Below are 24817 nucleotides of genomic sequence, written 5' to 3'. Positions count from 1 at the left end.
ACATCTTGTAAATTGCCATTTACCATTTAATGTATTCTAGTTATTTCCCTATAGATGTATAATGAACAGGAAGTCTTGCACATTCACAGAAAATAGCTTGCTTCCGTGTTTCAAAATAAGGTGGCTAATGTTATGATGTTATACCTGGAACTGTAGCAAAGAATTTAACAGCGTCTCTGTGGCCATGGAAGCAGAGCTGAGCGTGTGCCATGGAGCAGTACGGTACGTACGAGCCAGTCACAGCACCGACCACGGTGTCATCGCCGTACACTCGCACCGCCCCACCTGGACGACAGGCGATCGCTCCCACCGTCTTATTAGCTGCTAGGGGAAAAGTGTGTAAACACAAGTGTCTAAAGCATCTAATGTTAGCAGTTAGTGTCTTGCAGAGAAGATGCCTGTCAAATTCAAAGCACAGCCTCGTTGTGAAATTACTGGGATACAGCCACTGATCTATATAATGACATGTCATTCTATATAGATCAGTGGATACAGCCAATAATATTAAAGCATTAAAAGCAAATTTCAACTAGATGCAGATTCACAGCTGATAAGCTCAGAAAGATGAAGTTGGTTGGAGAGAGAGGACGATCTAAGAGGAACTAAGAACAAAGAACTTGGTTATGAAATATTGAACACAGCTGAGCATAAAAGCAAACAAGCCAAGCAAGACAGCTTTGTTTCAGAATTAATCAGCTGTCAACAATGTGTTTCCCACTCACCCCTCTGACCTAGATATCCACACTGACCTACAGCTACAGAGACGAGAGAGAACAGAGAGAAGTGGCCAAAGAGACTGAAACTAAAGCTGCCTTCCACATCAAATACTGATGTACATGTGTTTATGTGTGCTGTGATGTTGGCTTACAGTCTGATAGCGGGATGGAGATGATGACACCATTTCCTGTTCCCACCCACAGCCGGTTACAGGAAACCATTAGAGCCGTAATCCTCACAAAAGAGAAGCCCAGTTTCCCTGTTCCTGTTAAAGACAAGTGGAAGTCCGATAATTGTGTATTTATTCCAAAGCATATTATAAAAGAGCTCAAATCTTGTCTTGTAATTTCATGTGTTTTTCAGATGCACACTCCCAATCAAAAGTTTTGGGTCAGACAGACTTAATTTTTTTAAAGAGACAACAGGTCTTCAGTTTAATCTGGTTTCGATAACTGTAACCCTCCATTTAGCTTAACAACAAGCAAGCGAGTCAGGAGTTGGCGTGAAATAGCATTGTGCAGGGTAGGAAATGCCCACAAATTGAATTAAATGCCCGCAAAATTCAAGATATAAATTGTACGAGATTGTTTTTTTTTTATCATATAGTTAAGCAATATCACACGAGGAAAAAACGCTGTTTTTCCGAATTTCAGCACAATTGCAAATGTAATACAACAGTTCAATAAACAATAAGTTGATATTCATTTACATTTTTAAACAGTAATGTCAGTACAGTTTAACTGTTTTTGCTCTATTTGACCAATGATAACAGTTCCAAACAAAGCAGAACAGTTGTGTCTGAATGAATCATTGTAAAAAGTTGTAAAAGCAACGTAGAGATGGTGTTTTTATGACTCAAGAGGTGAGTGAGGTATTTTATTGAACGTAAATTGCCATATGTAGCTCTTTAACAGAGTTCATTGTAAAGCATTATCTGTTGTGAAGGGTCATTTCAGTATGGTTGTAGCGCTGTGCTGGAATTTATTTTCAAAGGACAGGGTCTAATGGGTAAAGCTACAGTAACGTCTTCAGCTAGTCAACTTGAGATCTTTCTATCTAATCTCTGGTTATAACTCTTAAGCCTAGTAGTGAATGTTTTATGAGCAGCAGGATAATCTCTTTTTTTAGTTATGAGAAATAACCATATTCATCCACACAGTCAGGCAGAGCCGAAGCACAACCAAAATAATGTTCTTCTGCAAAATGCATTCAGTTTTGTTTAACCACTAGAGGCCCAAAAGCTACATGGTGCACTGCAAGGATAATGAATTGATCAAAAGGGACACTAAAAAACATTTAAATGTAACAAAATATTTGTCAACTAAATACTTTTGAACTTTCTATTCATCAAAAAATCCTGAAAAACAAAATGTATCAGTTTCCACAAAAACATGAAGCAGTTCTCAACATTGATAATAATCAGAAATGTTTTTGAGCATCAAATCATCATATTAGAATGATTTCTGAAGGATCATGTGACACTGAAGACTGGAGTAATGATGCTGAAAATTCAGCTTTGATCACAGGAATACATTACAGTTTACTATATATTACAATAGAGAATTTTAAATTGTAATATATTTCACAATATTAAGCAGAATAATAAAAGGTGACCATGAATTTTCACAGTATTCTCACCTAACATTTTGCTGACATAAGGCTCAATGTCCACGTCCTGGAGATGCTGGAAGGTGTGAGCGTGGAAGAGGCGGAGGGTGGAGTCCAGCCGGATGGACACCCAAATCCCATCACCCACCCAGGCCAGCTGACGCACCTGACTCTCCTTACGCGGGTGGGCATCAAAAGACTTCTGTTTCATAAATACCCAATGAGAAATGCATCACAACTTATTGTAAAAACATCCTGCTTAAGCAAGTTAAAGGAGAACTTCACCGCTGGCAAAATGGGCATTCTATATAACATGTCGGCCTATACAGTAGAAAGGTGAAACAATTTTTGAAATCCGTGCTACCTGACTAGAGAAAACAGAGAAAAAAGGCTGTTGTCTTTCCTTTTGCCAAATAGGTAGGAAAACTTAATTAGGCATGTTGCCATCCAAGCCCACTCCCATACGCTTAACCCGAGACAAATATTGCCTTGCTTTAGTAGGAAATACTTCTCAGCAAATTATAATGGTGTCGACTTGTATTGTTCCCAGCTGCAAAGAGTTAACGTTTAGCAGGAGTGAGTTACTACCGGTTTCCAGTGAAAGATCCAATGTGTTGTAGGCACTAGAGGCTGAATCGTAAATACGGAGAAAACACAGTGATGAAAAATATGAAAAACCTCAGTGTTTGTAGTCAACATTTCAAACTGGATGACCACGAACATAGTGTTTTGGGCCAAACGCAGGAGAAAACTGAAAGAAACTGCTGTTCTGTCAGTTTCGACCCAAAGCAAAACAAATAAACGTGAATTTCTCGGTCCAGGTAACACGGAGAACGAGTAAGCATAGTTCATTTACATATTTTATCGACATTGCCTATTTTCAACCCGCTTTGAATTGTAACAAAGTAAAACTAAGGAATTTTTGCTCTCAAGAAAATTGAATTTAACAAATATTAATAAAAAACACATTTTTCAAAAACGCAAAAGCTAATAGAGTAAAGACATAATCCTGAACCTCTATTTTCATTGCTTTGGGCTGAATGACATAGATCTTGTTCTTGTAGCCGCACCACACTTTATCATGCACAACGGTCATGCAGCGGATTGAGTGATGTGGCCGGCCGAGGTCCAAGAGGTGGTAGTTGGTCAAATCCCACTGGCTGTCTGTAAAAGTAGAAGCAAGATGGAGTTTTTTGTACAAGTAAATGTCAAAGTTAAGATAAGTTTCTGAATTATTAGCAAACTGACAGTGTCTTACCAAGACCTCTGTGGAAGACGGCCAGTGTACCATCAGCCAGAGCCACCAAAACACGGCCTTTCACATGTCTATGTCGAAACAATATAAAATATCATTAGCACTCAGTGTTTTCTTTTTATTGCAGCTCAAGATTGCATTAAAGTGCAATAAAAGTAGAGCTAAAAAGCAAATTGCGTTATCATCTGGCTACATATATTGGAATTCCACTCAAATATGAAATAAACAATATTCCAAAAGTTGTTAAATTACCTTCCTAAATTTGTAAGTTTACTTTCCACTTACACTATGTTCAAGATGGAATCCTTCAGCTTGACAGCATGAAGACACTTCCTCCATCGAGCGACTGATGAGTGCACGTATAAACTACATGAAAGACATTTGCAAATTTGTTAGATTGTTTTTCAATGGTGCAATATAACAAATCGTTGATGATCTGATAGAGTGTACATTAAACAGCTCTCTAAATATTTTTTCAGTGCAGTGCAGTTGCTATACTGTAGATCTTAGTCAAAGGAGACATTTATTTGGCATGAATGAAAACAAGGCAGGCAGTGTCATACTTTTGAGTACTTAAGTGTTGATTGTTCAGCTGACAAAAAATTAAAAGTATAATTTTTCACAAATTTCAAGTGGACAAAAATACTACAGATGTAGATTGTAAAAGTGAGATCCAAAGAAGTATGGCAGCAAAATTAAGGAACGTTCGTTTTGACGCATCCAGTTTAAACAGCTGGTTTGCGTCTCTGTACAGACTTCAAAAGGTTCACAGCATCAGGAACAATTGGATGGTTTATTTTAATGCCGTCCTGGATCACGTTGAAGGATTGTATGTTTGTTCGGAGCATTTTGTTTTGCAAGCGAGTCACAGAGAAATGGAGAGTTTGCAAAGAACCTATTGTTAAAAGATAAAGCAGCCGACTGTATTGGATCTGACAGCAGTTGCATCACAAACCGTAAGTAAATGATTTCATAATACTTAGTCTGTAAATGAGGGTTTTATATGGATAATGTTTTCTAAAAACTCTCATGCAATAGCGAGTGGGCGTTGATACTGTTTCCTTATGCAATGACGTTAGCCAATCATAACAGTGGCCGTTTACTGACCAGTCTTAAAAGGATTAAGGTTCAAAATAATTGTTTTTACACAAATTTATTTGTTTTTTGGGTTTTTTTTGTGAAAAAATCTTTATTAACATTATATGTGAACTTCAAGGAACATGTTAAAATATTTTTTTTAAAATCCATGTCATGACCATGGATCCATTTTTTTAATGCTTTGAAATAGGCTGCATTTATTTGATCAAAAATACAGTAACAGTAATATTGTGAAATATTATAAAAATTTTAAGTAATTGTTTTCTATTTTAATAAATGTAATAATGCAATGTATTCCTGTGGTTCAAAGCTGAATTTTCAGCATCAGTACTCCAGTCTTCAGTGTCACATGATCCTTCAGAAACCATTCTAAAATGATGATTTGCTGCTCAAGAAACATTTAACGTTACTTAATATTATCAATGTTGAAAACAGTTGTGCTACTTCATGTATTAATATTTTGTTTAAGGATTCTTTGATGAACAAAAATTCAAGCAAACAGCATTTATTTGAAATTTATTTGTAACATTATAAAGATCTTTACTGTCACTTTCGATCAATTTAGTGCAGCGATTCCCAACCCCCGGTCCGTGGACCTGTTAGTACCGGGCCTTGAAATATTCCCAGAATAATGTTTCTTTTTTTCTTTTTTTTATAATAATAATAATAGTCTTTTTTTAATGCTTTTTAAGTGCTATGGCGTCATGTTATTTCATCCAAAACCTAAACAATAAATAGATTAAAATGTGTTTCTTTGAGCGCCTTCTTGCGATTGCTTAGCAACGCGTCATATCTGAACGGACTGCAAAAAAGCGCGCTGCACCTGAAGTGACAGGGAAGTGGAGAGATGAGCGGGCCGCGATATATTTTTTTCAATGGCTAGTTTAATTGCGGACAGTTCTGGTAAAAGGAAAGGCGATGACCAACTCGAAAATAGAGAGAGAGAGAGAATTTCGTTTTATTGTATCCTGGAATTTGTGTGCATTGTTTTGGATGCATATGTTTTTTATGGATGCTCAGGAAGAACAGCTTGTCTTGTGCACAGCTACAAATATAGTAATATCAATAAGCAGTTCATGCTCACATTAAAATAGTTTTGTTCTCATTGGTCTGATCTGGTATTTTTTGTTAAAGGTTAAAGCTTAATCTCTAATTTTATACTTTTAAAAATGATTGGCTGAAATCACTAAGTTATGTGTTTGCTATTGTATTCTGAAACTGTCTGACTGTTGAAACTGTCTCTTATTTTCATACAATTAGCCTTTGTTCACCTGTTGGTGAGTGAAAACACTAAGTTGCTGTTGAAGTGATTGTCTTTAGTGGTTCTGGAGAGATTTGACAGGTGAAATGAACTGGTATTTTCATACAATTGCCATTACTGCCACCTGCTAGTGAGTGAGTGCTGTGTGAGTTGCTTTTGAAGTAGACCGGTCTGAAAGTTTAAAAAGATTGGTATATTCATACAAGTAGCCTTTGTTGCCATCTAGTTCATTATATGCAAATAAATGATAGGCTGTTACTGTTTTACACAGTGATATGTTCCAAACGATGCATCTTAAAATTGACAACTGGTCCCTGGAATTTTTTTTATGAATATGCTGGTCCCTGGCACAAAAAAGGTTGGGAACCCCTGATTTAGTGAGTCGTTGCTGAATAAAGTATTAATTTCTTTAAAATAAACAAACTTACTGACCCCAAACTTTTGAATAGTAGTGTATATACTCATATACAAACTCATACGTATATATAAACTCCTATATAAAACTAATTTTGCCTAGCCTATTTATTTAAAATTATTTCTCTCTACATATTTAAACTTTTGACATTTTGTGAAAAGTTTCAGTATTGAGTGTTTCAAATCTTTATCATTTTGGTGTTTAATAAAGTCTGTTGCTTGCCATAATGGAAATGTATATGGTGCTTGTGGCCAGATGCTGTTTTTTTGTGTTGCGTGCATCTCACCAGCCATTCTGAGCCCCCAGCCACATGGTGGGCAATGCGCTGCTCATCCGCTGGGTCTCTTCTTTTGCCTGATCCACTTTTCCACCTGCTGAGACCGCATCGTCCCTGCCATGATCTGACTCCCTGGAGAGGAACCCAACCAAGGATGAGTTCCCATCCAAATCTGGATGTAAATCAACAACGAAAAGATACTGGGTCTGACTCACCTTTGGTTATCGTTGCCTGCTGACGCCCCAGAAGACTCTGTTCCGAGTGGGTCTGTAAACACATGCTCTGTGTAGATTCCTGGCTGACTGGTGTCCTGTCCTGGGCTCTCCTGGTCTTCCTCAGTGGCCTCCGTGGCCTCCTCTGCTGCAGGGACCCCGTCTTCACTGGGAGCTCTGGAGAGATCTACAACAGAGAGACTTACAAGTAGTGATGGGAGATACAAAGCTTTTCGAAACTCTGACAAACTGCTTGACAAAATGATTCGCTGTTTTGAAGAGCTCGAAACACCACAGGCTGGCTGGACAATGTAACGGACATTGTACATTCATAAAAAAATTCAGCTCAAACACCTCTAATTGCACGTTTCATGGAAGTGTAATCTATTAAATTTAATCTACAAATAATTAAATATCATTAAATATGAAGTTTCAGTAAGATTTGCATTCTTATATTATTTGTAGTGCTTGTTTTGTGTAGAAGCAATAAATATAATTAACCTTTTTGTATTGAAATTCATTAAATTAATAATAAATTAACCTACATTACAAAACTGACCCAAGATCAGTTAACCATTAGAAACATCTTCATGGGTTCAAAAAATGTCCGCCACAAACCTTCTGAATTCTTAAACGTTTCGAAACCAAGGTTCCAAACAATATGAAGCCTTGTTTGTTGAAATCACATGACTTGGCAAATCTGAAACAACCTCCGAACCACTGATTCGAAACAAAAGATTTATAAATGTTTCCTTTTAAGCTTAAAAAAATCCCCAACAATTTAGAGTCTGAACTAATTGTTCTATTAAAGTTGCCAAAATGACATGAATTCTACACTGAGCTACAAACGGTTCCTACCACTTCCTCTGGCAGGACTCTGTTCTGCTGACTGTTCGTTGACTCCTGTGCTGCCCGTCTGAGATCCTGAGCTGGACTCTTCAACGCTGCAGCCCACCGCTGACACGTCACTCAACACACCCTCACTGCCCTGAGAGCTGCTACTGGCCAATAAAAAGTCTGGTCCCGCCTCCAAATCCTGAGGAATCTCCTCCCCTGCGGGATAGTCTGTCTCCAAAACTCCTGGAAATCATATTACAATAAACAACATTATTACTTTTTATTCATATTTAAATGACACTGTTAATTGCCATTTAATTGTGTGAATTGTGTGAATTATGTGAATTATTTGTGAATTATTTCTCCACTCCCTTTTTCATCTGACAATTATTGAATTATTTATTAAATTATCTGCAGAATTCCAATAAACAAAACTAGACATGCACAGATGTATAGCTCAATAGTGTTTTGTAGACTAAAATGAGTTTTGAGCCCAATTTCAAAGTAAAGGTACAAACTCAATGCACTCTCTTTTAGTTTGAATACTGAAAAGGGTCTGAGTTGGTTTCCTGTAAAGAAGTCACGCTTAAAAAGTACCTATTTCTACTCGTATCAGTGTGTGTTCTCTTTGTTTTTTTTGCCTAGGTGTATTAAATAACAATATAATTTTTTGGTCAAATCACGCAGCCCTAGTACAACAATACCATTTACATTTTGTATTTGTTTATCAAGATATAATGATAAACTATTTATGCTTATGATTGAAAGAAACATGACAACAAAAGTGTACAAATGATGATGTGTTATGTACAATTCTGACCTGGTACACTGGCGATGCACAGCACACATGAGTTACAGACGTAGAAGCTGTCCAGCAGGTCGTCGGGCCGCGTCACATCCATGACCATCACCTTTGTGGAGGAGTGAGTGCTTGTACAGATCCAAACACGACTGGACATCTCCACATGCACCGCCTGCTCCCGTTCCTGCTCCTGTCAACACACATTGAGAACTAATACATATATTATACTGCAAAAACAGATTTCCCCCCTGTATTTTGTCTTGTTTTCAAGTACAAACATTTAAACATCCTTAAATCAAGAAAAAGTGACTTAAAAAGCAAAATGAGTGTTGTTTTCTGAAAAATATAAAAGTGACTTTACGCTTAAAACCGGCAAAAGATGTCTGCCAATGGGCTAAGCACAATAAGCTTTCTATCCCTTTAAAGCATGTTTATTTTTCTTACCCCACTGGCAGATATTTTTTTATTGTTTTAAGCATGATTTATAGGTTTTTGCCAATCTGCCTTTCTTATGTATAGGGCTTCTATAGACCTTATGCACCAGAGAAACAACCGTGCATCTTTAGAATTTTGTCTTTGAACTTCCATTTTTACATTTACTTATTGTAGAGCAGGGGTGCCCAACCCTGCTCCTGCCGATCGACTGTCCTGCACAGTTCATCTCCAACCCTAATCAAACACACCTGCCTTTAATTTTCAAGTGATCCTGAAGACCTTAATTGGTTGCTTCAGGTGTGTTTGATTAGGGTTGGAGATAAACTGTGCAGGACAGTCAATCGGCAGGAGCAGGGTTAGGCACCCCTGTTGTAGAGTAAACGAAAGTTATCAAGAACACTGTGATGTTTGAAGTGGATGTCATAACAAATGCCAATAGACCGGGAAGATTTTGAAACGAGCAGTTCATTCATAAATCCGTAAGATCTTACCTTCATGCTGTGGAAATACAAACCAGAAGACAGAACACAACGAGCGCAATGCTGAAAAGGGGCGGGGCTAAATAAGGCGTATATATAAATGATGTTTATCATGATTGGCTAGCCTCTACGCATTTCAACTAAGTAACAATACCCTCACCAAGAGTCTAGATACCAAACATGTTATGTAAAAGTGAACGGCCTTATGCTAATGAGCTCACACTTTTGATGCCATGACCATGATGATTTCTGAATGAGCTTTGTCTAATTTCTACATCAAGCTCTTTCACTTCAAACAAGTCCATGTTTTCCATGATAAGGCCCTTTTAAAAGTTTACTGAAATATTTTACTTTAGGTTCCTGCTCCAGCTGATCTAGGCTGCTCTGAGAGCCTTTCCTCTGTTTGGAGGCGTCAGCTTCCACCATAGACTCTTCACCAGAAACGCCAGAGCCTCCCGCACATGACCGTCCACCTGAGAGGTTCACTCCAGCTGCACACAAGAGCTACACAGGGGAAATCAGAAAAATAGATCTATCAGAGGCTGACAGCAGGAGTTCATATCAGCAAAGTAAGGTCTGGTGAACCCAAATAAGTCTTCATGCATGTAGGTGCACTTATATTTTTCTCAAAAGACAAAACTACTAAAGCAAAACGGAATGAGAAATTTGCACAGGAAGACTGAAAAAGCAGTATGGTCCGATTTTAATTATTTTCATATTTCAGGTAATTTTCAATCCATACATACTTCATCTTTCCTCACTAAATGAACCTTCCTTCTAGTCCTCACCTTCATAGAAGCATCTTTCTGCTCCAGGGGCTTGAGACACACAGGAACAGGTAGGTTTATTTTGTTCTCTGCATGGCCACCATTGGTAACCTATGCCAAGAAAAGGATAGCAGCACGATTATAGATGTAGAAATGTGGAAAATATGGAATTAATCAAATCAAATGTTGCAGTGCTTTTAAATAGTACTTAAGAGCAAGATAAAAACGAAATAAAACATAACTAAAAAAGTTTAAATAAATAATATAAAACGTTTTCCTATATATTTCCATGACTTTTGAAGCAAATAATCATGACTTATATGATAATTCACTTATGACATAAACAAGAGACAGATATTTAGACATAATTTTGTGTTTATGTGTCCATTCAAGTGCAAGGAAACACAAAAGAGGAATCAATTCGGTGTTCGAGCGCTGTCTGAAACGCACCTCTCTCTTTCTCTCTCTCTCTCTCTCTCTCTCTCTCTCTCTCTCTCTCTCTGCGCACGGCTGTGTGCACACATAACGCGCGAGTCCCAACTTTTGTCTCTTCTTCCGCGTTTAAAATTGTTTGAATGTGTAAATTGGCAAGACAAAACATGTCCAAATTATAAACTTTCACTCTATGAAGATTAAATTTAGCAGTTAATCCACAAATCATATGCGTGCCGAACCGTGGGGCCTGATCCGTACGGATCACGGTTCAACTGCGATCCGTTCCACCCCTACTAACAGTCAGTAAAAAAAAATAAAAAAATAAAAGCAGTAGCACAAATAAATACAACAGAATAAAGAAACAAATTAAAGGTAGGTTTCAGGTAGGTCTAACAGTAATATTCAGGTACAGAAATACTACAGACACTGAACTGTAAAAAAAAAAAAAAAAAAAAAAAAAAAAAAATTCACTGTAAATTAAAAAGAGATTAATCCTTCAAATTAATGTTACAAATGTTATTCAGTCAAGATCAGTGAGTGAATTTATTTTTCTTTTGTTGCTTGATTAACATTTATGACAGACGGCAGCAGGTTTATTAGGCTGATGTCACTTTAAGACCTAATGCATGGATCCGATATACTGATACACGTGTTTTCTTTCTCAACTGTTTACGTTCACTTAAGACTTACCTGATTGTGTTCATGATGATACTTGCCAAGGTGGGCATTTTGACATAACTTTTGTGTGTATTTGGCCATTTAAATGCAATAAGCCATGAAGAAATCTGGTACTCGTGAGCTGTTTGCGAGGCTGCTTTATGTGCGTGCTTTCAGAGAATATGCAAGTACTTAAGTACCAAATAGTTTAAAAATACTTAAAAAGATCTGCAAATGATAAACTTTTGTGACGATGCAACATAGGTCAAATTCTGTCCGACAATTTTGACAGCTGTCTTGAAACGTGAGCGAAAGTCTCATATCGCAGTGTGCTGTTTTTAAATGACTGATACCCCTATAACTGATATCTATATCCCTCAATGCCGCGCAGAAATTAAACATATTTCACTATACAGATATTTAGATATTCACTATACAGTGAAACAAATTTCTATGACTTTTCCCAAACTTTCTGGGTTTATTTATTTGTCCAAAACTTTTCCAGGCCTGGAAATTGCTATTTTAAAATTTCATGGCTTCTCCAGGTTTTTAATGACCATGCGAACCCTGATAAAACAAAAAATATAATATATAAAAAATATCTTGATAGTTTTGAGTTTTCTTCAGGGAAAATAGATGTTACAATATTCCTCATTTAAATAATCCTCAGATTCCCGGAATGGGGATATTTGTAGGTTACATTTCTGACACACGCTCTAAGCAGTAGACCAATCACAACAGACTGGGGCTGGCTGACCAATCATTGCAGACTGCGCATTTCAGAAGGAGGGTTAGAAACCAAAGCTAAAACAGAGCGTTCAGACAGAGAGTTAAAACAGGTGCTGCTAGAGTTGTCAAAAGTACAGACTTCAGTACCAAGTTAGTACTGAAATTTAAAAAATGTGTCAATACCAGCATTTCCCTCTAGCATTTTGAGCGCTGTTGAACAGATTCTTAAACACCTCTGATTGGCCACTGTGTTTGACGGACGTGCTCAACATATATGTCTATGATTGGCCACTGTGTTGATGCACGTGCTCAACATATGTCTCTGATTGGTCATTGTGTTGACACGCTTAACATATATACGTCTGTGATTGGCTACAATGATCATCGCTTAAAAACCATATTGTCTTTGACGCTCTACGTGGAGCGCTAACACAGATACACACAGGAGCGTTTGAAAGCGGCGTCTATCAGCGAATCTGGGATTTTAAACGCTCCTGTGTGTATCTGTGCAAGCGCTCGGTGAAGAGCGTCAAAGATGTCATTGTTGATCATTGTAGCCAATCAGAGACATATATGTTGAACATGTCAACATAATGGCCAATCAGAGGTGTTTAAGAATCCGTTCAACAGCGTTCAAAATGCTAGTGGGAAATGCTGGTATCGTCACATTTTAAAGATTTCAGTACTTTTTGACAACTCTAGGTGCTGCAATTATAAATTATAAGACAAATGTAAATTATAAGAAAAAAATGTTTTTTGAACATTAAATGATGTAAACGTATTCCAATCTAGTAGACCCCATAAACAAAATTATGAATCCCCTTTAAGAACAAGATAACAGTACAATTACCGTATAGATATTTTACCAAAAATATAAGTAGAAAATAAGTCATTTAAAAAAAAAAAAATATATATATATATATATATATATATATATATATATATATATATATATATATATATATATATATATATATAATATATATATAATTTTTTTTTTTTTTTTTTTTTTTCAATAAACTAAAAATAGTCACTGCTTTTTTGTAACAATATACTATCAAGACGTATAACTCTTACCTTGCATTTGCCCGGGAGACTCCAGCCATGTTCGATCACCCTGCCATCCTCTTTCTGCATGTGGGCTTTCACATGCTGGTACTGAGCCCGCTTCTGCTCCCGGCGGGACAGAGAACCACTTGAGTCCACCCTAATGAGAAAAACAGAGAAACAACAACAAGGGAGGAGAGGATCAGAGCATGATGAATTGAGTTTGATGTGCTGGGTGATCTTCATATGAGGTTTATAGATCTAAATGGTTCTCAACAGCCATAACATTTTTAATATGTTTGACAAGGTAAAACATAGGTATAAGTTACTCTTCTTTAAGGAAGTCGAATGCTTTGGACTTTTCTCTGGGGAACTGGGAGAAGGTGTTGCTCTTTTTCATGATGCTGGGTGGGTTGTACTTGACGTTGGATGGTAAACCTCTCGCTGTGTTGCTGGATGTTGAGGAACTGGAGGAACTGAACAGGCGACTGAAGCTGGAACAGGACATGGAGAGATGGAAGTGAACAGGTCGAACTCACATTTTTGATCTTTATGATTAGCATGCATGTGGACGAATTTTCAGGAGCAGTTAAGATAAAAGGTCTTACAATTGCCTGATGCTTGACCTCTTCTTCTCTGCAACTTCAGAGTTTTCCCTTGAAGCTCTGTGGAAAAACAAGACATCACTTTAGGAGAGCCGTGAGCAACCAGACATGTCTCCATGTGGCGGAGTGGGGTTTTTGCTCATTAACCAGAAAAACTGGCCTACTTTCTTGGACAATTAGTATGAGAACAGAGCTCAAGCTGAGCGTAAAAAAGATGGTCTTGTCAGACACTAAAGACATCAGAAATAAACAAACAGTTTACAAACAGACTACAAAACAGTAGCATCATAATTAGCATATAATTTGCTTGGCTGCTGTGCAAACAAATTTAATATAATTTTGGACAAAACAAAAAAATTATTAAAAAGGACAGGAAAAGAGCTTTCATGTTTCATTTTGGACAATAAAGTTCCCCTATTATAAAATTGTAAAGATTTCTTATTTTGTTGTGGAGGCCTGTGACAACAAGGTCAAAAAACACTTTAATTTTCTAATAATATACACTGCAGCATCGCTTCTTTTCTCACAGTGTCGGAAACAGTTTGATAAAGGATTCAGACTGGTCTGTTGCCCAGTCTGTTGTGATTGATCTACTTTGCTCTGATTGGTCAGATGGCCGAGTCTGTTGTGATTGGTCAACTCTGCTTTAACTAGTCAGATGACCCAGTCTACTGTGATTGGCCTACTCTGCTCTGATTGGTCAGATCTGTTGCCCAGTCTGTTGTGATTGGCCTACTCTGCTCTGATTGGTCAGATCTGTTGCCCAGTCTGTTGTGATTGGTCTACTCTGCTCTGATTGGTCAGATCTGTTGCCCAGTCTGTTGTGATTGGTCTACTCTGCTCTTATTGGTCACATCTGTTGCCCAGTCTGTTACGATTGGTCTACTTTGCTCTGATTGGTCAGATGACACAGTCAGTTGTGATTGGTCTACTTTGCTCTGATTTGTTACAAACCTGCATAGGTTCGGGCAGATAAGACTGGAATTACTGACAACTCGTTTCAGGCAGTTCAGAATCGGTTCTTTCTTTTAAGAGACAATAACTTAACTTGTTGTGCACTTTGATCTTTGAATCTTTGCAGACCTTTTACATTCACAAACATCTATATTACACACTACATGTAAGGTAATATCAAAAAAAGCATAATAGGGGCACTTTAAAGAAAAAATATCCTTTCCTTACAGTACTGTGTTACAGTGAAATGCTTACCGGATCATTTCTGTCCACCTGACGGCCTCCTGCAGCTCCATCAGTCTCTCCTTGTACTGATTTCGCTCCATCAGGACTCGAGCCATCTCCACCCGTGTGAACCTTCTCCTCTGAGCTGTGGGCACATCGCTCTGCGGAAACCCAATGAAAGAAGAAAATGACACAAAAAAATTACACACGCATATGGGCCTAGATATTATTATTTTAACATGCATTAGCTGTCATTTTTTGTTTTAAATATAATAATATAATATGCCAAGCTAAATGGCATTGGAACAAGTCAGCTAAAATGTAGAATGAATATTATGCATTGGAGAGCAAGGCAACAATTTCTGTGACAAACAAGTTATAATTTACACAAAACTATCATATGGCTTCAGAAGACCTGAAATATACACAACTGTTCAAAAGTTTGGGGTCAGTAAGATTCATTAATGTTTTTGAAAGAACTCTTACACTCACCAAGGCTGCATTTACTTGATCAAAAATACAGTAAAAACAGTAATATTGTGAAATATTACTCCAATTTAAAATAAATATTTTCATTTTTAATATAAATTAAGATCAAATTTATTCCTGTGATGATAAAGCTGAATTTTCAGCATCATTACTACAGTCTTCAGTGTCACATGATCCTTCAGAAATCATTCTAACATTTTGATTTGATGCTCAAGAAACATTTATTATTATTATCAATGTTGAAAACAGTTGTGCTGCTTAATATTTTAGCAGCATTTATTTGAAATAGAAATCTTTTGTAACATTATGAATGTCTTTACTGTCCCTTTTTGATCATTGTAACACATCCTTGCTGAATCAAAGAATTCATTTCTTTGCAAAATAAAAATGTCACTGACCCCAAACTTGTGAACGGTGGTGTATAATTCTTGTAATAATATTTTCATACCACTCACCTCATCTTCGTCTTTATTATTGTTCTCTTTGGCCACCTCTGTCTCCGCTTTCACTCTGTTATAAAATATTCTTATGAGTCCCTAATTTTCATTGCAATTGTACAGTCTAATTAAACATTTAATTACATAGTCCAAGTAGCATGTTATGAAAAAGTTGCACATTAATGTGATAAACATAACCTGTGGCTGCTAACCTGAATATGCCATGTTTGATTTATTCCACTACTGCATGATAACTACACCCTGAAAACTGCATATAAATGCACCCCTTTGGCTTTTTATTTGGACACAAAAATGACTCACTTTTTGAGTTCCTCCTCCAGCTCCTTGGTTTTCTCCTCTAGTTTGGTTTTGGCCTGCAAAACCGCATCCAGCTCCCCTTGAAGAACCTCTCTCTCACAGGACAGCTCGTCCACACGAGCGATCAAATCATTCTTCACCACGTTCAATGCATTTCTGTGCACACAAACACAGACAATATGGTGTCAACAACAAAGCCACATAAAACAGCAAATAAACTGTAAAAAGCAACTAAAAATGGACTCACTTTGTCTCAAGCAATTGCACATTTTCCTGAATAAGATTCTCCACCTCACGACTCATGCCTGCAAAATACAACACAAAATGATTAGAGTAAAACCAAGGCAAATTGATGACAACTGCAATGATCCAATAATAAACACACTGTTCAAAAATTCTAAATGTTTGAGATGAGTTTTATGTGCCCTGTGTTTTTAGGTTGGACAGGCCATATGAATGGTCTTACCGGAAAGACTCGGATGTGAAAGCGCATGCACTGCATGTGTTTCGACAGAGAGACAGACACATGGAGAGTGAAACAGGAATGGACAGCTGTGAGGTGAGAGTTAACAGGTCACAGAAAAACCAAGAGAGATGCTGGAAAGAGTGGAGAGTCCACTGACAGATCAGCACGACTATTCAACCACATTTAGATGAGCTATTTAACCAGGCCCACACTGAATCCATGCCAAGATTATTTAATATTACGGCTGATTTGTCCAACAAGACAGCGACGAACAAAGAGTGTAGTGTGAGAGACCAGGCTTCACTTTGTGAAAAAGGTTTAACAAAAACTTGGGCAATTAAAGTAATTTTGGGGGTATCAAAATTGTGTTTTTTGTTTTTGTTTTTTTGAGCTTTAAAAATTATTTTGGGGATGCTCAAGATTTCTAAGTTCCAATGCCTTTATGACTAAATTGGAAGATTAAATCATTAAAACATGTAATGCACATTATTTAATTTAAGTATGTGGTTGAAAACTGTTCTTGACTCATAAAGATGATCAATATTTTCTGGTAAAAAATATTTTAATTATACCATTTAAAATAAATATAATATAAATATAATATATACACTACAATTCAAAAGTCGGGGGTTTGTACGTTTTTTTTTTTTTTAAAGAAATTAATACTTTATTCAGCAAGGACACATTAAATTGATCAAAATCAATTTAGCATTAATCGGCATTAAAGACATTTATAATGTTACAAAATATTTCTATTTTAAAATAAATGCTGTTGTTTTACTTTTTTATTCATCATAGAATCAATGTCCTAACGTTGTGGGACACACATTATAGCTGCGACCAGGTAGCTAGCCTTATTAGGCCTCCAGTGGGTGGCCTCAATATTTGTGTTGGTGTAGTATGGTTCCCAACGGTATATGTGTGTAGCAGAATTGACTGGCTATCAGGTAGTAGGCCTAACCAGGCCTCACTGATGATGAGTCCCCGGCAGTATGATTTTGGCTGACAGCACTGACTTGCTTCAGGCCTAGTAGGCCTCTCAATTTTCTAAGTGAGTCTTGAGTGACGGGGTATACAAACAGTGGTGTTTATGGTCTTGACCTTAGCAAGGCCTCCCTGACCCTGAGCCCCATCATGGGGTGCTCGACTGTTAATTCGCTGGCCAATCAGACAATTGGCTTCAGAGGGCCTCTCTGGAGGCTAGCCCCAATTATGATCAGCTGAATAGGATTAACCACTGTCAGGCGGTTGGCCTTATCAGGCCACCATGTAGCTCGGACCCCAACCTTACGGCCATGGCAGTCCGTTTCTTACCTAAAGAAAACTTTCAGACGACCGGCTTTAACAGGCCGCTCCAAGACTGAGCCCCAAGACGCCTGGGACTGACAACCGGAATCAGAGTTCATAGCAATAACCAGTTTTAGCTTGCTATCGGGTAGTAGGCCTCTCCAGGCCTCCTTGAAGGCAGGCAGTAGGCCTCTACAGGCCTCCCTGAAGGCGAGTTCCCACGGGTGCTAGCTATCAGGTAGTAGGCCTCCCTGAAGGCAGGTACTAGGCCTTATCACGCCTCTCTGAAGGCAAAGTCCCAAGGTTGGGTAATTGCACAGCTAGCTGTACTGGCTGCCAGGTAGTAAGCCTCACTAGGCCTCCCTAAAGGCGAATTCCCAAATACGGGCACTAGGTAGTCAGCCCTCTGATTTTCAGGTAGTAGGCCTCACCAGGCCTCCTTGTAAGTGGTCTCCCATTGACACTGGGTTCTGGCAGCTAGTGGCCGCTTGCTATCAGTTCAGCTGGCCTTAGCAGGCAGCTTCTGAAGGCAATCTGTTTAACAGACTCTAATCACATGTCAATACGCAGAACTTTGCAGATTTCTATAATAATTACTGCATAAAATGTGAAAACGTCGGCAGATTCTGTGTGGCCTTGGGAATAACACTAGAACTATATTATGTGCTACATCTAGTTAAAAATAAGGACAGTAGGTAAAAATGTTCATATCATGTTGCTGCTTTAGTCCAAACCCATATGGCTGGCACTATTTATTTGCTGTATGATTTAGTTAAAGTGGAAAGTATGAAGAAGTAAGAATGGAAGATTAAGATGCTAAGAAAGATGCTAAGTGAAACAGAGGATGCTGATTCTCTGACATAAAGAAGCAAGGATGTCATACACACCGGAGTACTCCACTGCGGTTAGAGGGAAGAGCAGGACAACAGGGCATGGAGAGAGAAATCTGGGTCAGTTCAACATGCAGAACAGAGAATCATGGGACTGTGCCACTATATCTCAGAGCTCATCTCATAATGATGGAAAATGACACACATTTATTGTTTATAAAAATAAAGCTCTGGTAAAAATGTTATATGTTTGTGTAATACTCTTCATAATATCTGAAAATGAACAGCAATAAACGCACCTAACAGATCTGCTCCTTCATCCACGTCTCCAATCAAACCTGTGCCTGCTGACGACACTTCTTCAAAGAGAGAGTCCGTGTTCCGGTCAAATGCCATGTTCTCAATCCCTTGGGTCGGGGTACTTCAACACATCAGCAACAGGCATGTTACATCATTCAAATATATGCCAGCATTGGATTTATTCTGAGAGGGTAACAACACAGCAGTTACTCAGCTCAGTTTAGAGAATCCTATTGAACTGAGGTTTTAAGGTGTAATCTCCATTGTTGGAAAAGTTACTTTTAAATGTAATGCATTACAATATTGCGTTACTCCCTTTAAAAAGTACTTAGGTACTTTTTGTGGAATGCGTTACGTTACTTTTGAGTTTCTTTATCTGATCTGAAGTGTTTAAAGCAGTAATGCGTTCAACAACACAACCTATATAACATACACCTTACTTTTCTTTTAAAAACAAATTTACAATATTACTTTAGAATATTTCCTTACCTCTAGAGCTATGTATGCCATAATGTGATTATGTAATGCAATGCGTTACTCCAACACTGATCATCTCTTTTAAAACCTAGTACACTGCCTGTCTAAACAGCATTGTTTGGGCATCATAGACACATTCAAAGGTTGTTTCAGACACAGTGTTTGATTTTAGTTGGATACCTTGCACCTTTAGATCCGAGGTCCATGTCCAGCTCTGGGGTGGACTCAATAATGGCCTGAACATCTGACGTCTCCTCATTATCAGCCAGACCTGAATAATCAGAATGAATAATTACATATTTGCTCTGGGGACTCAATGCATTTAACATGTGATCTGCAATATGTAAGCATGCTTGTATCATATTACATGGTTGCTAGAGTTTAAGATGCTATTTACACCGAGTACAAATAATGAAAGCTGCTATTTACACTAAGTTTAAATAGCAATTTAGATTATATTTATTTAAAGTGAAAAAAGCTATTTTACTTATAAATAGTGGAAGATACTATTTGCACCTCAGAGTTGCTGTACATGAAACTGTATGCAATAATAACAGTCAAAATTATTAAATGGATGCTGGCTTATTGGGACAATAAAGCCGTCCCTACACCTACCCCTAACCGATAAACAATTTATTATTAAACACACGTTAGACATTTTATTACCACTTTTCGAATATTTTCTTCATTTTTATTGAAAATAAATGCCTTTCCATCGTGATATGTGATGGGAAAAGGGAGTAGAGCGAAAATGGGCCGATTTGTGTCAAAACTTTCTGCCAGGCACCTTTTTTTTTTGTCTGTCCCAACCAAACGTCAGTGGGCGGAGTTAGTGTAAATAGCCTCTGTCAACAAGGCGGACTCTTGCACTTAGTGTAAATAGACACTCCGTAATAATAAACGTTTCTTGAGCACCAAATCATCATATTAGAATGATTTCTGGAGGATCATGTGACACTGAAGACTGGAGTAATAATGCTGAAAATTCTGCTTTGCATCACAGGAATAAATTACATTTTAAAACAGATTAACACAGAAAACAGTTATTTTAAATGGTACATCTCACATTATTGTTTTTACTGTACATTTGATCAAATACATGCAGCCTTGGTGAGCAGAAGAACATCTTCTAAAACAAAAAATCTTACCAACCCCAAACTTTTGAGTTATTTAAGCTTGTACTGATGCTTCCATCCCCAGTAAAAGAGTGTCTAACCTGCAGAGACGCTCCTGGTCCCGGGAACAGCCTGAACATCTGTGTTCTTCCAGAATCCATCTCCATCCTCTCGATGGGAGTCCAGGGCCAGGTCAGAGGCCGTGGTGGACATGGGAGTGACAGACTTTGAGCCCCCCTGGCTGAGGTCAGACAGCTCATCCTGAAATCATTCAACGCACAATGATCATTACGACAAGGTCAACATGAAAAGCATAGAGGGGTAGGGATATCACTTTATCCCAGCACATTTAACAACCTGAGGTGACACCAACGAGCAAACACAGGACAGACACAATGAAAAAAATATAATGAATAATATTCATAACTGCTGGGACTGGTCATCAAACTTATTTGAAAGGGGGATTCTGAAATTGGTGTCAAATAATAACTAGATAAATCAGTGTCAGTTCAGGATACAGAACAAAGGTATGAAAATAGAATAAGACTGTAAAAACAAGAGAAACACTTGACAGCTCACTGATGCTACTGTGAGAAAGCTTACAAGAAGATACACAGATAACAACACAACAACAGAGAACTGTGCTTAGAGCACCAAAAAAATAAAACAAAATTGAGATTGATCGATACAGATTTTTTTTTTCTGATATCCAGAACCAATTTCAAATATTGTTTAGTTTCTGCTTTTTGACACAATAATAAAAAAATAACAATTATTAAAAAATATATTTAAAAAGTGTATGCATAATAATAATATTATGCCATTATACACATAGCTCAAATATGGTTTAATTTCTGCTTTTTGACACAATAATAAAGCATTATTGTTAAAAAATAATTATACAACTATGCAAAAGTGTATGCCAGTCCGAAATTTTCGTATGCGATTTTTCGTATTCGTGATTCGGTGGCTCTGAATTGTCAAAACACCATTCAAAATGCTTGCTACGGATGCGAAAATTGCTAGAATTTAAAAATGTGTATACAAGATTATAATTTTATCCAAACAATTCATGAAATAAGTGATTTATCTGTGAATTACCATTACCATACCAATGTTAAAGAACTGATAACTGAAAAATGTTTTTTTTTTAAATCACCTAAACCAATTATCGGTCAATCTCTACAAAAAAAACTATTACAAAAACACATTGCAACACGCAGATATTTACCGTTTACACAACACACCCCAAACAATAAAGCAAATCATTTATAATGAATGATGAAATAAGTATTTTATTGCTGTGAATGCAACACAACTGAAATTAATGACGTGATTTATAGAAAAGAAAAAAGAAAAACTACATTAAAGCCAAGTGTTGGGGGTAGCATGTTAAAGTTGACCCTCTCATTCAATATTCTGTTTCACTCAGAAAACACGTCACAATATTGAAGTAACTTCCAGTTCACGGTGACTTTAAAAGTAATGTAAAGGAAGCAACAAATAAATTACATAAATTACACTGTAAAATGAATGTAACCTATTAAAATTGAAAACTTTTACTGCTACATTTTTTATGTTTTAAAAAATAATGCAAAAGTAATTTATTTCTTTAAAAAGTAACATTCCCCAACACAAGTTAAAACTAAATAATAGTTACAATATGTGTTAAAAAAAAACTAAAGACAAGCGATACTATCAGCTACTATTATGATTAAAAACACAATGTAAGAAAAGTGTGAATGAAGAGTTAAATCTGAAATGGCATGCGGTGAAATTGAAAATAACAGCATGCGTTAGCTGTATGCAACTATATCCTAGATTATTGAAAATTTTAACATGCTCTTTTTTATTAGCATTTATTATTCGTCTAGAATTTCTGCATCTTTCTAGTTGCATACAGCTAAATAACCAGACATGGTTCTGTGAATAAACTTTCTGACTATTAAAGGACAACAGTGATTTGCACTACACACTGTCCGCCGGCACGGAGACTTGCTACCTTGCAGTCGTTTGCCAGCGAATCCCAAGCTTCCAGAACATCCTTACCCTCCCTGTTCTTTGGAGCGTCCTCCGCCTCCAACTGCTTGGACAAGAAAATTGGGACGTGGCATCTTATATTTGTTTGCAACACTGACACAACACAAAACACAATAGTGCTCACATGTGTTTGTGTATGTGCTGTGGGAAACACAACTCTGACATAACATTATTGAGCATGCGAACATTTAAAGCAGCGATTCATTCAAGAGAGCTTCGAATTCTTAATCTTGCCATGTTTCATGGAGGTGAACGTGGATGTCGAAGCATCAGTTCACGTAAAGAAAAATGGCTCTAGTAAACAATTCGAAATGCTTGTCATGGCTTGATGTAAATTCCCTCGACATTTGTCTTAGGGCGTTTTCACACCTGAAAATCTGCACCAAGGTCCGAACCAAAGGTCATGTTTTGATACATTGTATAAATTCGGTTAGTTTTGGTTTGGTTTCTCATTGCAATTATGCGAGCGCACTAAAGAACTTATGACGTACTTGTGCCCTGTCATCATCATCTATATGGGCTGCATTAACATTGATTGGTTTGTAAACGGACGTGCGTCTAACGTCAACGTGTTGTCAAGTCGGCGGGTAACTTTGACAAGAATGAATGAACAGAGTGACGCATATCGTTGCCACTATACTGTTATTATTACGGCATTACTCCCTGCAGCACCAACTATACTCGAGACTAGTTCAAATTCGTCAAATGAACGTCCTCGTTGTGCGAACATTTTATCGTCGCCGACAGGAAGCAGGACAAATATGTGTGTGTGTGTGTGTGTGTGTGTGTGTGTGTGTGTGTGTGTGTGTGTGTGTGTGTGTGTGTGTGTGTGTGTGTGTGTGTGTGTGTGTGTGTGTGTGTGTGTGTGTGTGTGTGTGTGTGTGTGTGTGCGTGAATCAGCTGGAAGAAACTCTGTGGGCAGGACTGACAGATCTGATCCAAATTTCGTCTGTTTGGTTCCAGACCGTGGTCCGGGGGAGGTTTCAAACCTGTAATTTTGATTCGGATCAAACTGAAAAGTCCAAAAATCCGGACCAAACAAGGTAGGTGTGAAAGGGCCCTTAGAGTCTCAGTAGAAAATGATGTGGGCCGTTATTGTACCTTGAGGCTGGCGTTAGAGCGCTGGTGACTGAGATTGTTGAACCTCCAGCCTTCCAGCCCAGGAGTCTCGGCTTTGCCCTGGACATCAGGCGTCAGTGAAGAGCTCCCGCCAGACATGGGAAAAATTCCCAGAGACAGGGGCCGCTCTTTCCTGTTCAAAAAGGGGGAAAAAGAGGATTAAAAATCCTGATATAAGCAAACCTGCATCATCATTCATCTACATGACATTTCTTTCAAGCACAGATATAGGGATCATGTCCGTCTTACCGAATTCGGCCCAGTGTCCCCATGTCAGAGGCCTCTCCTCCCGTCTGCTGCAGCCTGATCCGCTCCACATGTTCCATGTAGTTGTGGATCATCTGAAGAACAATGAACAAAAATCATGGGGATTAAATGAAGAGCTGCAGGTAGACACTAGAGCTAAATGTGGTAGTAAATTATCTCCTAAATGATCAATTCAGTTTTTGTATGGGTTGGTAAGATTTAAGCGGTCCAAAATTACCCCCAAAAGATCATTTAAAGTCTTTATTGTGTTAAATAAGAAAAAAGCTATAAAAAGCTATTCTATATTTTTAATATAGAATTTACTACAACACATAACCTTTTAGGCTACAACGGCCATGAGGTTATGAGGGTGAGTAAATGAAGACAGAATTTTCTTTTTTGGGAGAACTATACCTTTAGTTTTTTATTAATATGGAAATATAAAATATTTTTAATGAAATGATGCTCTAAATAAGAAACTAAATGGGTAAGTCATTGAGTCATTCATTCATTTGATTCGTTCAAACAGCTGATTCATAGCTTGTTTGCATATGACGTCACGTCACTGCGTTGGCATGGCGCGAAATGCAGATGGAGGGCAAGAAGTGATGTGCTACATTTAGGAAGCAATATAACAAACTCAAAATGTCTATGTTTTGCGTCGTTTATGGTTGCTCAAATCGATCAAACCGAGAAACCACGAGGAGTTTTTATCGTGTACCAAAAGTTGTTGTTCATAAGGGGGAAAAATGCAAGAAATTGACCGAAAAACGCTGGAAAAAATGGCTTGCAAACCTACGTCTGTGGTCACGAGGAGCCGAATCGGAAAATGCCAGTGTGTGCAGTGTTCACTTCGTCAAAGGTGAGTTAATACAACT

General features: G+C 37.7%; 1 protein-coding gene across 8 annotated transcripts in view; it reads right to left on the bottom strand.

Moving 5' to 3' along the window:
- Positions 1-24817, bottom strand: part of spag9a (sperm associated antigen 9a) — a 42372-nt gene that overhangs the window by 3383 nt on the left and 14172 nt on the right. Inside the window, exons 4-31 of one of the 8 annotated variants that reach the window (XM_079864882.1) lie at positions 23943-24034; positions 23676-23826; positions 22537-22617; positions 20636-20795; positions 19600-19690; positions 18942-19063; positions 18700-18711; positions 16526-16555; positions 16307-16364; positions 16063-16215; positions 15760-15814; positions 14846-14976; positions 13640-13696; positions 13361-13525; positions 13062-13191; positions 10185-10274; positions 9748-9900; positions 8501-8672; positions 7702-7923; positions 6847-7030; positions 6641-6763; positions 3866-3946; positions 3584-3651; positions 3341-3489; positions 2356-2527; positions 869-982; positions 723-755; positions 145-324 (exon numbers count right to left, since the gene is read on the bottom strand). In XM_079864882.1, the coding sequence (XP_079721008.1) occupies positions 145-324; positions 723-755; positions 869-982; positions 2356-2527; positions 3341-3489; positions 3584-3651; positions 3866-3946; positions 6641-6763; positions 6847-7030; positions 7702-7923; positions 8501-8672; positions 9748-9900; positions 10185-10274; positions 13062-13191; positions 13361-13525; positions 13640-13696; positions 14846-14976; positions 15760-15814; positions 16063-16215; positions 16307-16364; positions 16526-16555; positions 18700-18711; positions 18942-19063; positions 19600-19690; positions 20636-20795; positions 22537-22617; positions 23676-23826; positions 23943-24034 (3229 nt within the window). Of the gene's footprint in view, positions 1-144; positions 325-722; positions 756-868; positions 983-2355; positions 2528-3340; positions 3490-3583; positions 3652-3865; positions 3947-6640; positions 6764-6846; positions 7031-7701; positions 7924-8500; positions 8673-9747; positions 9901-10184; positions 10275-13061; positions 13192-13360; positions 13526-13639; positions 13697-14845; positions 14977-15759; positions 15815-16062; positions 16216-16306; positions 16365-16525; positions 16556-18699; positions 18712-18941; positions 19064-19599; positions 19691-20635; positions 20796-22536; positions 22621-23675; positions 23827-23942; positions 24035-24817 lie in introns of all 8 variants that reach the window. The other 7 variants (XM_079864876.1, XM_079864875.1, XM_079864880.1 and 4 more) reach the window with 7 other exon arrangements.

This window comes from Squalius cephalus (assembly GCF_949319135.1).
Source record: "Squalius cephalus genome assembly, chromosome: 1".
In the NCBI taxonomy this organism is placed as follows: Eukaryota; Metazoa; Chordata; class Actinopteri; order Cypriniformes; family Leuciscidae; genus Squalius; species Squalius cephalus.
Note: the sequence above shows the minus strand (reverse complement) of the source record. Positions and strands in the feature narration are given on the sequence as shown.